Source organism: Caretta caretta, chromosome 10, assembly GCF_965140235.1.
Source record: "Caretta caretta isolate rCarCar2 chromosome 10, rCarCar1.hap1, whole genome shotgun sequence".
Classification (NCBI taxonomy): Eukaryota; Metazoa; Chordata; order Testudines; family Cheloniidae; genus Caretta; species Caretta caretta.
In genome coordinates this window covers 463,246-478,246 of record NC_134215.1, presented here as the reverse complement: position 1 = coordinate 478,246, position 15,001 = coordinate 463,246, and the positions used below count along the sequence as shown (strand labels likewise).

The following is a 15,001-nucleotide window of genomic DNA, read 5'->3' as shown; positions in this document are numbered from 1 at the left end:
GACTCTCTCCAATTTATCCACATCCTTCTTGAAGTGTGGGGCCCAAAACTGGACACAGTACTCCAGATGAGGCCTCACCAATGTCGAATAGAGGGGAACGATCACGTCCCTCGATCTGCTCGCTATGCCCCTACTTATACATCCCAAAATGCCATTGGCCTTCTTGGCAACAAGGGCACACTGCTGACTCATATCCAGCTTCTCGTCCACTGTCACCCCTAGGTCCTTTTCCACAGAACTGCTGCCTAGCCATTCGGTCCCTAGTCTGTAGCGGTGCATTTGATTCTTCCGTCCTAAGTGCAGGACTCTGCACTTATCCTTGTTGAACCTCAGATTTCTTTTGGCCCAATCCTCCAATTTGTCTAGGGCCCTCTGTATCCTATCCCTGCCCTCCAGCGTATCTACCACTCCTCCCAGTTTAGTATCATCCGCAAATTTGCTGAGAGTGCAATCCACACCATCCTCCAGATCATTTATGAAGATATTGAACAAAACCGGCCCCAGGACCGACCCTTGGGGTACTCCACTTGATACTGGCTGCCAACTAGATATGGAGCCATTGATCACTACCCGTTGAGCCTGACAATCTAGCCAGCTTTCTACCCACCTTGTAGTGCATTCATCCAGCCCATACTTCCTTAACTTGCTGACAAGAATACTGTGGGAGACCGTGTCAAAAGCTTTGCTAAAGTCAAGAAACAATACATCCACTGCTTTCCCTTCATCCACAGAACCAGTAATCTCATCATAAAAGGCGATTAGATTAGTCAGGCATGACCTTCCCTTGGTGAATCCATGCTGGCTGTTCCTGATCACTTTCCTCTCATGCAAGTGCTTCAGGATTGATTCTTTGAGGACCTGCTCCATGACTGGCCTGTCTCCCAAGAGCTGTGAGAGTGATGGGTCGTCCTTCAGGGTAGGTTGTAGATCCTTGATGATGTGTTGGAGAGGTTTTAGTTGGGGGCTGAAGGTGATGGCTAGTGGCATTCTGTTATTTTCTTTGTTGGGCCTGTCCTGTAGTAGGTGACTTCTTGTGAAATAGTTATGGGTAAGGCCACTACGGATGTAGAAGCCCTCTACACCAACATTCCACACAGAGATGGACTACAAGCTGTCAGGAACAGTATCCCCGATAATGTCACGTCAAACCTGGTGGCTGAACTTTCTGACTTTGTCCTCACCCATAACTATTTCACATTTGGGGACAATGTATACCTTCAAATCAGCGGTACTGCTATGGGTACCTGCATGGCCCCACAGTATGCCAAAAGAAAAGGAGTACTTGTGGCACCTTAGAGACTAACCAATTTATTTGAGCATAAGCTTTCATGAGCTACAGCTCACTTCATTGGATGCATACTGTGGAAAGTGTAGATCTTTTTATACACACAAAGCATGAAAAAATACTTCCCCCCCACCCGACTCTCCTGCTGGTAATAGCTTATCTAAAGTGACCCCTCTCCTTACAATGTGTATGATAATCAAGGTGGGCCATTTCCAGCACAAATCCAGGGTTTAACAAGAACTCGGGGAGCTTGGCTGTAGACGATGGATCGTGTGGTGTGGTCAGGGTGAAAGCTGGAGGCATGCAGGTAGGAATAGCGGTCAGTAGGTTTCCGGTATAGGGTGGTGTTTATGTGGCCATTGTTTATTAGCACTGTAGTGTCCAGGAAGTGGATCTCTTGTGTGGACTGGACCAGGCTGAGGTTGGTGGTGGGATGGAAATTGTTGAAATCATGGTGGAATTCCTCAAGGGCTTCTTTTCCATGGGTCCAGATGATGAAGATGTCATCAATATAGCGCAAGTAGAGTAGGGGCTTTAGGGGACGAGAGCTGAGGAAGCGTTGTTCTAAAGCAATGCCATTGTCCCCCGGCCATGGCAGGGGCTGCAAGCATGGTCCTGAAGAGACTGTGCAGGAGGCCTGGACCGGGCGATTCCCCAGCTCTGGGGCAGTTAGGAAGCAGCCGTGCCAGTTGCCTTTGTGGGCCGCCTCCTCACACGAGACACGAAGAGCCTGGAACCCGCCAGAGGCAAGGCCCGCAGAGCCGGTGGGCCGCCCGGGGGGCAGCCGGGCCCCGGTGCACGCTGGGCCCGCAGAGCCGGTGGGCCGCCCGGGGCGCGCGAGGGGCGGCCGGCCCCGGGGCACGCTGGGCCCGCAGAGCCGGTGGGCCGCCCGGGGCGCGCGAGGGGCGGCCGGCCCCGGGGCACGCTGGGCCCGCAGAGCCGGTGGGCCGCCCGGGGCGCGCGAGGGGCGGCCGGCCCCGGGGCACGCTGGGCCCGCAGAGCCGGTGGGCCGCCCGGGGCGCACGAGGGGCGGCCGGCCCCGGTGCACGCTGGGCCCGCAGAGCCGGTGGGCCGCCGGGCCCCGGGGCACGCTGGGCCCGCAGAGCCGGTGGGCCGCCGGGCCCCGGGGCACGCTGGGCCCGCAGAGCCGGTGGGCCGCCGGGCCCCGGGGCACGCTGGGCCCGCAGAGCCGGTGGGCCGCCGGGCCCCGGGGCACGCTGGGCCCGCAGAGCCGGTGGGCCGCGCGAGGGGCGGCCGGGCCCCGGGGCACGCTGGGCCCGCAGAGCCGGTGGGCCGCGCGAGGGGCGGCCGGGCCCCGGGGCACGCTGGGCCCGCAGAGCCGGTGGGCCGCGCGAGGGGCGGCCGGGCCCCGGGGCACGCTGGGCCCGCAGAGCCGGTGGGCCGCGCGAGGGGCGGCCGGGCCCCGGGGCACGCTGGGCCCGCAGAGCCGGTGGGCCGCGCGAGGGGCGGCCGGCCCCGGGGCACGCTGGGCCCGCAGAGCCGGTGGGCCGCGCGAGGGGCGGCCGGCCCCGGGGCACGCTGGGCCCGCAGAGCCGGTGGGCCGCCGGGCCCCGGGGCACGCTGGGCCCGCAGAGCCGGTGGGCCGCGCGAGGGGCGGCCGGGCCCCGGGGCACGCTGGGCCCGCAGAGCCGGTGGGCCGCGCGAGGGGCGGCCGGGCCCCGGGGCACGCTGGGCCCGCAGAGCCGGTGGGCCGCGCGAGGGGCGGCCGGGCCCCGGGGCACGCTGGGCCCGCAGAGCCGGTGGGCCGCGCGAGGGGCGGCCGGGCCCCGGGGCACGCTGGGCCCGCAGAGCCGGTGGGCCGCGCGAGGGGCGGCCGGGCCCCGGGGCACGCTGGGCCCGCAGAGCCGGTGGGCCGCGAGGGGCGGCCGGGCCCCGGTGCACGCTGGGCCCGCAGGGCCGGTGGGCCGCGAGGGGCGCGCGAGGGGCGGCCGGCCCCGGGGCACGCTGGGCCCCCAGGGCGAGGGCTGGCGCAGCGCCCCCGCCGGCGCAGCCCCGGTGCCTGCTGGGCCCAGCCGCGGGGACAAGGGTGGCACTGCCCCGGTGCATGCTGGGCAGCCAGGCTGGGCGTGGGGGAAGGTGGGCTGGGCGGGCGTTGTACGTGGAGACCAGGTGCATTGTGGGTGGAGCTGGCCACTGCGGGACAGGTGAAGGGCGGGTGGCGATCCGCAGGCGGGGCTGAGGAAATCGGACAGGTGCATCATGGGTATCCGCGCGGGGGAGTCTGGGCTGAGAAGCTAAGGGGGGTGAGACTACGCCGAGCTGCTTCCCATGATCCTCTGCTGGCTCGGAGCCAACGCGGAAGTGGGTGTGAGAGGGGACTGGAGCCCAGCGCTGCTCAGGGCAGGGTCGGAGCGGCTCCCGAGGGCAGTGGCGTCGCCGTGTTAATTGAGCATGCGCAGAGCGTGCGCTCCCGTTTATGCGCTGCACGGAGCGGAATCGGCAAGAAGTAGAGTCTGACACTACACCTGGGCCTGCCAGTGAGTAGCAGGCCGCTGAGCCAATGGGAGTGTGGAAGCGTGGAAGTCCCGCCCTCGCCAGAGGTGGGGGCATTGTTGTGGGTGACGTCACGGGCGGAGGATGCGGGTGCCCCATTGGCCCGGGTTCCTCCGCCGTGAGCTGGGCTCTTAAAGGGCGACTCGAGGGGAGGCCGGCCGGCCGGGCGGGCCCATGGCCAGCACCAGCAGCCACCTCGTGAGTACGCGGCGTGCCGGGCCCCTGCGCAGGGGCTGCGTCGGGCCCGGCCGCTCGTGCGGCCCGCGGGCGCCCTCTGGGAGGAGGGGCTAGGCCGCAGCGGCGGGGCCGGCTGGCCCCAGGCCGCGAGGTGCGGGCGCCCCAGCAAGGCGCTCGAGGCTCTTCCGCGGACTCGGTGCGGTTCGCCCCTCACAGCAGCCCCCACGCGGAGGGCGCGAGCGGCTCTGAGGGGGCGCGAGGGCTCTGGGTGCGGTGGGGCTGTGCGGGGCCTTCCCTCAACTCCCGGGCGGGGCCGGGCGGGGCGGGGGTCTCGGCGCGGGGCGGGGCCCCCTGTCAGGCCTCGCTGGGCGGGGAGCTCTGGGTGCGATGGGCTCTGCGTGAACCCCAGGACAGGGGTCTGGGCACGATGGGCTCCGCAGGAACTCTCCCGAGCGGGACCAGAGAGGAATTGAGTGCATTGGGCTCTGTGGGAACCCCGCTGGTCAGGAGCGGGGTGTGTCTGGGTGCGATGGGGTCTGCGGCAGTGCTGTGAAACAGTGGCTCTGAACCTTTCCAGACTACGAGACCCCTTTCGGGAGTCCGACTTGCCTGGTGTACCCCCAAGTTTCACTTCACTAAAAAACTACTTGCTTACAAAATCAGACATAAAAATACAAAAGTGTCACAGAACACTGTTATTGAAAAATGCTTACTTTCTCATTTTTACCATATAATTAGAAAATCACTCAACTGACATATAAATATTGTACTTACATTTCAGCGTATAGTATAGAGCGCAGTATAAGTAGTCCACTGTCTGTATGAAATTTTATTTTGTACTGACTTTGCTAGTGCATTTTATGTACTCTGTTGTAAAGCTAGGCAAATAACTAGACGAGTTGATGTACTCCCTAGAAGACTGCTGCATACCCCTGGTTGATAACTACTGGTATAAAATACTTGTAATTGCCCTTAACTACTGCACAGTTTTTGTACACGAAAGAGGTTTTTTGTCTTTCTTTGTACAGAGTGAACCTGATTAAGATGGTCATTAGGTTAGGAAACTAAAATTTCCACTTTTCATCCAGAGAAGATGAAAAGCCCATCTTCTATGAATCATCTGGCTCCTCGAGTGTACAACATGTGCCCCCAAACTGAGCTTGTCTCCATAATTTTAATTCTGACACTGAAAGGAAAACAGCTGCTTCTTTGGGCTTGTGTTTTGGAGGAGCAAAGATTGAACCATGCTGTTGAAAGTAGACTTCTAGTTTCATTATGCTTGGGTGTTAAGGTTGCTTTTAATGGAAATTTCCACTGAAAGGATATTAGAACTTTCTTGTTCTGGAAGGGACCACCTGTTACTCTGTAACCTGCTTTTTTTTCATTAGCACCAATTGTCTGAACTCAAATCATAGGCAGTGGTAGTGAGGGAGATAGTCGTCACAGGTGATTGAACTAAAATAAGCCTTTCAGATATAGCTGCTGACTTACATTCTGATTGTGAACGCTGATTGATAGAAGGGAAGTAGCTGACTGAAGTGGTTCTTATAGTTTGCATTTATGGGATATGTAGCAAAATTTATTATAGTGCAGTTTTTAAGAATTAATAACTATCAACTATTATTGCTCAGGGATGTGGAAAAACACGCTGGGAACCCTCAGGCTAGGGGTGATGGCCCAGCCCCATTCCACAACATATCCTCTGCTCCTGTCTCCCTGCTTCTGTGTGCTACATTCAGCTTTTAGATTTTATACATAGTGACTTTTATAAACTTAATCAGCCCAGTGGGAAGTGATAGGGGTTGAGAGAGGAAGTGGGGATTCAGCCAGGAAGGGTTTTGGGGGAAGCGTGAAGTGGAGGGGAGAGGAACTCAAGCTTCACTTTTCCCCATGCTGTCCCCGCATGGTGTATCTTCACCTCCACGTTTCCCTTCCACTCCAAAGTGGTCCCTCAGCACAACTTCTCTCTGGAACACAGATAGTTTGTCAATGTAGCTCCTCTTTGGGCCCCTCTCAGTTGAAGCCCACTTTCACTTACATCCCTGTTCCCAACCCATGCTAATTCCCCCATCTTCCCAGGACCCCCTTCACGGCACCCTCCTCCTGTGTTTCATCTGTCCCCCAAAGCCCACTCCAGCAGCCATGCTGACCATTCTCACTGAGGAATATGTGCAGAGCAAGGCTGACGCCAGTCAGTGCTCATTTTCACTGAAAATGACGTTTCTACCTCCCCCAAAGATGTCTGTCTGTTTTTGTTTGTTTATTTAGTAATTGTTAGGGAATCGGATTGACAGTAAGAGAAGACTGATGTCATGAATGAATCTGTGAATTTCTGTAGGCTAATCTTAATATAACTTTCAGGTTATGCCAAATAAGGAAAAATAACGGTTTAATTTTTAAGTTCTTTTGAACTTAAATTTGATAGCACGTGAGATGTTATCAAAGTTTGTGTGAGAGAAATGTGGCATTTGTGGAAAGGGTGGCTGTTCAGCTATAGGAACCTAAAGAAATGTGAGAAAACTGGATAATTTTTTTAGAGGTCTATTTTAAAGCATTTCCTCTACAATTAGAGATAATATGTTTGGGAAACAACCCCTTCCCCACCTCCAAAAAAATAAAAAAATTGTCCTCTGAAGAGTTATAGTGCTGATGTTGGAGAATGAATTTAATTATTAAAATGTGAAAGCTATTTTAGTCCTGCTTTATATACCAATCTCAATACAACCTTAACTACAGTTACTGATAAATAAATGGGATCTCTGTTGATAATAATTAATTAGTAGCTGAAGGTCTGTTCTGTTGCACAAGTGTGATTTGTAAAACCATGTTTATATAAAAAAAAAAGAAAAAATATGGGACAGTAACAGGCTGCAAAACCCCATTGATGACTGACCTTGGTAATATTCAGATCAAACAGCTCTCAACCATGCTTGTAGCTGTTTCTATTGCTTTGCACTGACTCAGACATTCTAGGGTTCAGGGTAGTGCTTCAGTTGTGTGTGTGGTTGTGTTGATTTGTGTCTGACAAGGTTATGCTGGGAGATTTGTGCACGTGGTGGGTGTCGCCATTAGGCCAAGTAACCCACCATCTGTGCAGTCTCCCTCAAACAACCCATGAAATTGGTCCATGCAGATTAGCTGTAGAGTAAGGGTGGTGATCAGTGGTCTAGTACTGGTGACATGGGATACGTGCATGGCTATACACCACACAGGTATAATTAGTAAAGTCAGAATGTCTGAGAACTTAAAAATTGGATATCAGACCATCAGTCCCATTGATGATTCAACGATATGATTCAGTGATATTCCGAACAGTGAGCCCTCAGCCATGCTTATAGCTGTTTCTATCGCTTCACATCGACTCTACAGATGTAACTGGCTTCTGAGTGACACACAAAATGATAATCCTGGAATTTTATTATATATGTAAACTGGGAAAAAAATGATTTCGGTTAATTTTGTGTTAACATAAAAGTGCTTTTGCTGCATAGTTTTTTATTTGGGTATAAGCTATACCAGCAAAAGCACTTTTATATAACCGGAGTGGCCAAACAGCTGCATGTGGCTCACAGAGCACATCTCCTCCCCCCCCACTAGTTTCCTCTTACCAGATGGGGAGAGGGGATGGCGGCTAGGGCCTTCTACCCTAAGGAAGGCTGGTGGGGCTAGCAGCTTCAGCCCTGCAGGAGGCACCTGCCAGGGTTTGAGACTTCAGCCCCGCTCTTGCTGAAGCCGCAAGCACCTTCCATGAGGCTAAAGTCCCGAACCCCATCACCCAGCCGCAAGGTAGAAGCTCTGAGCTCTGGAAGGTGTGCCCGGCTCTCAACTTCTGAAGAGTATCATATGTGGCTCAGAGGATCTGTAAGTTTGGCCCCCCCTGCTATAAAATCTGCATCTACAGTAGAAGTGTTTACTAGTATAGCTATCCTGGCAATTTGTTTCTAGTGTAGACTAAGCTCTTGTAATCTTAAATACTTGTAACTGTTTTACATATAAAACTTTTCAGAAAAAGTGAGATTTCTTTGTTTTTTGTTTTTGAGTTCATAGTGTCTGTTTAAAATCCCTCACACTTCATTTATCCGTAGACCGCTTTGTCTGTATCACTGACACATAGGCTGTCAACTTCTTGATTGGTAAAAGATTTAGAGAAAACTGATCCCAAACCAGGCTAGGGTTGAAAGAGGGAATAAACTCATGAACACTGTTTTCAACATTCTAGGTTTACAAGGTCAGATAAGTAGTTTAATATGGCTAGGTACATACCCATATGTGTTAGAAATAACTGGTCAGAGAGTAGTGATACAGACAGTTGTGTGTGGCGTAGCTTTCAAACTAAATGTGCATCCACAGCATGGTCGGTTTTTTTTTTTAAGCAAACCCTATTCTTGAGTGGACATGGAAATTACTTCCCATGTCTTACAAGAAATAACACATTTTCTCACAGTTTTTATAACTGTGACTGGATCACTGTACTTGTTCCTCCCTCAACTCTATCTGTATAACAGACATTGATAAAGTATCCAAAGGAAGTAACAAAAACAGAATCCATAGGTATTAGGGGAGAGATTGCAGGAACTAGATAGTTATGTACCGCTTGGAAGATGTTAGCTCTGTCTAAATACTTAAAAAAATGTAGCACCCTTTTTATTAAACCCACTTAAGGTAATCAAAGGTTTTAAATTTCTACTTTTTTCACCTTAATAACTCAAAACTTTCTTGGAAGGACTCTCTGAATGACTCTAGAACTCATAGGTTTATGACATCAAAAGAACCATGCAAGTGAGACCTGATTTAAATGTGTTGTGTTTGCGTTAAACAGTCTGTATAGAAAAACAAACACTAAGAAGAAAAGCCCTCTGTTAAGGAGCTTATTCACAGGTATCCTCCACAAAGAACTTCCCTGGTTCTACTTTGGTAAAGTTCTGGTACTTCTGATATTTTGAAAGTTTAAAAACAGAAAACACTTTTTGAGGTGGGAATTTTGTTATTTTAGACATAAAAAGCAAAAACAGCACAACCAATTTTGTTTACCTTCACGTTCTCCTCTACATATCTTTTAGGCAAGTTGAAATCTTTTCAAATTTAGGCATTTGAAAAAGCTGAGACCCAATAGTTGGGTATGTGCAAAAGAACTGGATAAAACAGCATAATGTAGAGAAATGTTGAAGTTTGTGCTAAAGCCCGTTTCAGCCTTACTGACCAATGATTGCTGTAAGCAATAAATGGCTTTGGTGGGGGAAAGACAGACTTGCAGCATGGTTAAAAGACTAATACACTTATTTAACAGTATTTTCATGTATTCTTTATTGTTAGGCATTGCAAGGATTAACTTGCTTATCACATTCTTTTCCCAAGATTTTATTAAATTTGGTATTAAGATTATAAACAGGAATATAATGTAACAGCAATAGTTTAGATCTATCACAGATATTTTGGTTCTTTTCTGGTTTGCGTTGGATTGGATCAGTTTATAAAAGATCCAGATGAACAAGAGCGGAAGAAATGTTAGTGACTTATTTACGTATCTAGTTAATTGGGTTAGAGGCTGAATACAGGTGCTTGGAGATTCCTGTGGCTTCCTGCTTCAGATCAGTTTGACGGTTATTAAATAATAAAACAGGCCCTTTAAACATTGGCTCTGGCCCCTGAAGGTTCTAGAAACTGAAGTTCTTTGCTTAGTAATGGAAGAGGTTAGAGGGTAAGTAGTTGGTATACGTGTTCCTACAAGTTCCCTCATTAGCAAAAATCTTTACCTGAACTTGAATGTGGAATCCTAGAAATTAACAGAAAATAGCATACCAAGTATCAGAGAGGTTGCCGTGTTAGTCTGTATCCACAAAAATAACAAGGAGTCTGGTGGCGCCTTAAAGACTAACAGATTTATTTGGACATAAGCTTTTGTGGGTAAAAAACCCACTTCTCCATGCATCTGAAGAAGTGGGTTTTTTACCCATGAAAGCTTATCCCCAAATAAATCTGTTAGTCTTTAAGATGTCATCAGACTCCTTGATGGTTTTTTTAGAAAACAGCATAGCTATCTGTAATGTGGTTCAGTTCAGAAATATGCAGTTGTACTGTATGGTTTGGGTTTCATGACTTAAATGTTGTTGTACTCTCTTGATAAAGAACTAAATTAATTTTGGTAGGAACAAAACATCAGTCTTTAAAAATCAGTTTCTTCTAATCTGGCACCACAAGTGCTAATATGCAGTAATCCTAATTGTATGGATATTGCATGACATCACGGAAAGCTTAACTTTAACTCTGAATTTCCTGTTGTTAATGCTTGTTTTTGGAATAATTATTATACTTTGTAATGTGTGTTATCCAATATTACTGATATGTATACTAGTTTTTATCTAGTGTTGGGCATACCATACAAAACATATTCCATAAGCTATCTGGATGCAGAAAGATTTAGAGATAGAAAAACTAAAACAAAATGAAGATCCAGACTTGTAAGTAAAGCAGTGATGTTCACATTTCTGTGATGGTGAATGGATTTCATTTAAGTGCTTTTTAATACAGTTGCTTTCCCCCATCTTCCTACAAAGCTCCCAATTAATTTAATAATAGCAGTATCTGTTGGAAGTGTCTGCTTCAGATTTCCTATTTTCATTAATATTTCTAATCTTCAGGGTTAAAGTGCAATAGCATCAGAGCCTAAGAAGAAGTTACTAAGGCAATGTGTACACTGCCACTTACGTTGATATAACTTATGTCACTCGGGGGTGTGAACAAGCCATAAGTTATACCGAGCTAAGTGCTGGTTTGGACAGTGCTATCGCCACTCATTGGAGGTGGATTAATTAAATTGACAGGAGAACTCTCTCCTGTCATCTTAGAGCAGCTACACTAGAGAGCTTACAGCAGGTGCAGCTGCATCAATACAACTGTGCCATTTTAAGCTCTGTAGTAGTGTAGCCATATCCTTAGTGGAACATGCTCTGATCACTCTAAGTGATGCTTACTTTATCCCTATATTTTTGATAGGGATTGTGTGGGCTTGTGGCAAAGTGATTTACCTCCTGGTATGCTGCCTTTTAGCTAAGTGCAGCATTGCAGGGTTTTTTCTTTGTAGTCCTATGACCAGGTCCACTGGTGATCCCTGTCGCTTTGTGACTTGGCCCTACAGCTGGGTCATCTTTGGTCTCACCCCTTTCGGAATGAATCAGGGTTTTCACCCAGTAGTCCCAGGACATCACACAGGCAAACAGCCCTGGTCCAAGGCTAAAGTAGTCCTTGTGGACTCTTGGATCTTCACACTAGTCTTCCTGGTGAGGTTATAGAGGAACCCAGCCCTTCCATCTACCCTCGGTTCCAGCTCAGAGACCCGTGGAAGAAGTTGATAAGGTGTCTCTCGTCAGATCTCTTGCTGCTGCTGCTTCAGGGTTCCTTCCTGTATTGGCCCACCTTCCCCTCACGGGGCTTGGATGACTGCTTTGTTCCTTTCTGGGCGCTAAAGATAAGAGGCCTGTCTGCTTCCCTAGCCTGAGCCTTTTGAGCTGAGCTTCTCCCATTTGAAGGCTACTTCTCCAAGATTGGTGTGCCAGGTGCAGCAGGGTGGGACTGCCTGAATCCATAGCTGCTCTTTAACACATCACAGGGCCCCAATCCAACAAACGCTTCAGTATGTGCTTAACTTTGGAGCATGTGTGTCGCTTCAGTGAAATCAATGGGCCTGTTCACATGGCTGCATAACCTGCAGTGCTTTGCTGGGCTGGTGCCTGTGAGAATCCATTTTTACCAGTTGCCTATTGTGGCATTCTGTACAAATAAAATTTTGAATTTTATTTAATTAAGGTACTCAGAGGATCTCTAGTTTGTTTAGAGATTGGCTGAAGGATGACCATTCCATTTTGTGACCGCTTCCGAGGCTTCAAAATTTTGTTTTCCTAATGCATTGGAACAAAACCAAAATCTTTGAGATAGATAGGTTTATGAAGTGGAATTGTGTTGAAACAGCAGTTTTTTAGATCAAAAAGCTCAAGTTTTTATTTTCTCTCCCATCAAAAGTGACCACAGAGCCTTGGATTTCAAAAACTTTCCCAATGAAAACAAACTAGACAAGCCATTTACAACACACACTTTGCTTCTCTACAAAATAAAAAGGACACTGAACTATCTAAACTACTACATGCCACAAGGACCACAGCAATGGTTCCCTTAACCCACCCAGCAATATTGTTAATCTATTCAATTATACTCTTAGCCCAGCAGAAGAATCTGTCCTATCTCGGGTCCTCTCCTTCTGCCCCTCCACCCCCACGAACATGATAACGTTCTGTGGTGACCTAGAATCCTATTTTCGACGTCTCCGACTCAAGGAATATTTCCAACACACCTCTGAACAACATAATAATCCACAGAGACCTTAGTACCAACACTACAAAAAGAAGGATTCTAGGTGGACTCCTCCTGAAGGTCAAAACAACAGACAGGACTTCTACATAGAATGCTTCTGCCAACGTGCACGGGCTGATATTGTGGAAAAGCAGCATCACTTGCCCCATAACCTCAGCTGTGCAGAACACAATGCAATCCACAGCCTCAGAAACAACTCTGACATCATATTCAAAAAGGCTGATAAAGGAGGTGCTGTCGTCATCATGAATAGGTCGGAATATGAACAAGAGGCTGCTAGGCAGCTCTCCAACACCACTTTCTACAAGCCATTACCCTCTGATCCCACTGAGGGTTACTAAAAGAAACTACACCATTTGCTCAAGAAACTCCCTGAAAAAGCACAAGAACAAATCCGCACAGACACACCCCTGGAATCCCGACCTGGGGTATTCTATCTGCTACCCAAGATCTATAAACCTGGAAATCCTGGACGCCCCATCATCTCAGGCATTGGCACCCAGACAGCAGGATTGTCTGGCTGTGTAGACTCCCTCGTCAGGCCCTATGCTGCCGGCACTCCCAGCTATCTTCGAGACACCACTGACTTCCTGAGGAAACTACAGTCCATCGGTGATCTTCCTGAAAACATCATCCTAGCCACTGTGGATGTAGAAGCCGTCTACACCAACATTCCACACAAAGATGGACTACAAGCCGTCAGGAACAGTATGTCACGGCAAACCTGGTGGCTGAACTTTGTGACTTTGTCCCCAGATGTGAAATAGTTATGGGTGAGGACAATGTATACTTTCAAATCAGTGGCACTGCTATGGGTACCCGCATGGCCCCACAGTATGCCAACATTTTTATGGCTGACTTAGAACAGCGCTTCCTCAGCTCTCGTCCCCTAATGCCCTTACTCTACTTGCGCTACATTGATGACATCTTCATCATCTGGACCCATGGAAAAGAAGCCCTTGAGGAATTCCACCATGATGTCAACAATTTCCATCCCACCATCAACCTCAGTCTGGACCAGTTCACACAAGAGATCCACTTCCTGGACACTACGGTGCTAATAAGTGATGGTCACAAACACCACCCTATACCGGAAACCTACTGACCGCTATGCCTACCTACATGCCTCCAGCTTTCATCCAGACCACACCACACGATCCATTGTCTTCAGCCAAGCTCTAAGATACAACCGCATTTGCTCCAACCCCTCAGACAGAGACAAACACCTACAAGATCTCTATCAAGCGTTCTTACAACTACAATACCCACCTGCTGAAGTGAAGTGACAGAGCCAGAAGAGTACCCAGAAGTCACCTACTACAGGACAGGCCCAACAAAGAAAATAACAAAATGCCACTAGCCGTCACCTTCAGCCCCCAACTAAAACCTCTCCCAACGCATCATCAAGGATCTACAACCTACCCTGAAGGACGACCCATCACTCTCACAGCTCTTGGGAGACAGGCCAGTCCTTGCTTACAGACAGCCCCCCCAACCTGAAGCAAATACTCACCAGCAACCACACACCACACAACAAAACCACTAACCCAGGAACCTATCCTTGCAACAAAGCCCATTGCCAACTGTGTCCACATATATATTAAGGGGACCATCACAGGGCCTAATAACATCAGCCACACTATCAGAGGCTCGTTCACCTGCACATCTACCAATGTGATAGATGCCATCATGTGCCAGCAATGCCCCTCTGCCATATACATTGGTCAAACTGGACAGTCTCTACGGAAAAGAATAAATGGACACAAATCACGTCAAGAATTATAACATTCATAAAGCAGTCAGAGAACACTTCAGTCTCTCTGATCACTCGATTACAGACCTAAAAGACACAATATTACAACAAAAAAACTTCAAAACCAGACTCCAATGAGAGACTGTTGAATTGGAATTAATTTGCAAACTGGATACAGTTAACTTTAGGCTTGAATAGAGACTAGGAGTGGATGGGTCATTACACAAAGTAAAACTGTTTCCCTATGTTTATTCTGGTATTAGCTCATCTTAAGTGATCACTCTCCTTACAGTGTGTATAAGACCCATTGTTTCATGTTCTCTATGTATATAAATCTCCCCCCTGTATTTTCCACTGAATGCCTCCGATGAAGTGAGCTGTAGCTCATGAAAGCTTGTGCTCAAATAAATTTGTTAGTCTCTAAGGTGCCACAAGTACTCCTTTTTCTTTTTGCGAATACAGACTAATACGGCTGCTACTCTGAAATTTGTTGAAACAGATATTTCTGCAGAACATTTTGGTTTCACCTAAATTAATGTTATAACCAGCTCTGTTGTTCACACTTCTGTTAGCTTCCATTGTGTTGGGAAGTAAGTTCTTCAGTGACTGCCATATGGAATTAAACTGTTGATGTACCATCAGCTGATGTGGGACTTGACAAGACCACTCAAACACAATTCTATCTTACATAAATACAAACATTCATATCGTTTTCTGTAACCAGAGGCCACTTGCATAAATACTGTTTTTATATGCTTGATACAGAGTTCATATCTCAAACATATCAGAATGGATTTTGAATATATTAACTAAGATTGAGGAACTCTATTAAATAACTGAACTTGAACTTGAACCTTCATTAAACTTATGTCTGAAAACTAGGGTCACTTAATTCATTAACATTTCTT

General features: G+C 48.5%; 1 protein-coding gene across 2 annotated transcripts in view; it reads left to right on the top strand.

Moving 5' to 3' along the window:
• The first annotated feature begins 3,855 nt into the window (after positions 1–3,855).
• The window catches only part of PDPK1 (3-phosphoinositide dependent protein kinase 1), a 174,301-nt gene continuing 163,155 nt past the window's right edge, over positions 3,856–15,001 (top strand). For both annotated transcript variants that reach the window (XM_075133342.1, XM_048866418.2), the window contains exon 1: positions 3,856–3,997. In XM_075133342.1, coding sequence (XP_074989443.1) covers positions 3,974–3,997 — 24 coding nt within the window. In that variant the 5' untranslated portion in view covers positions 3,856–3,973. The remainder of the gene's footprint in view (positions 3,998–15,001) is intronic.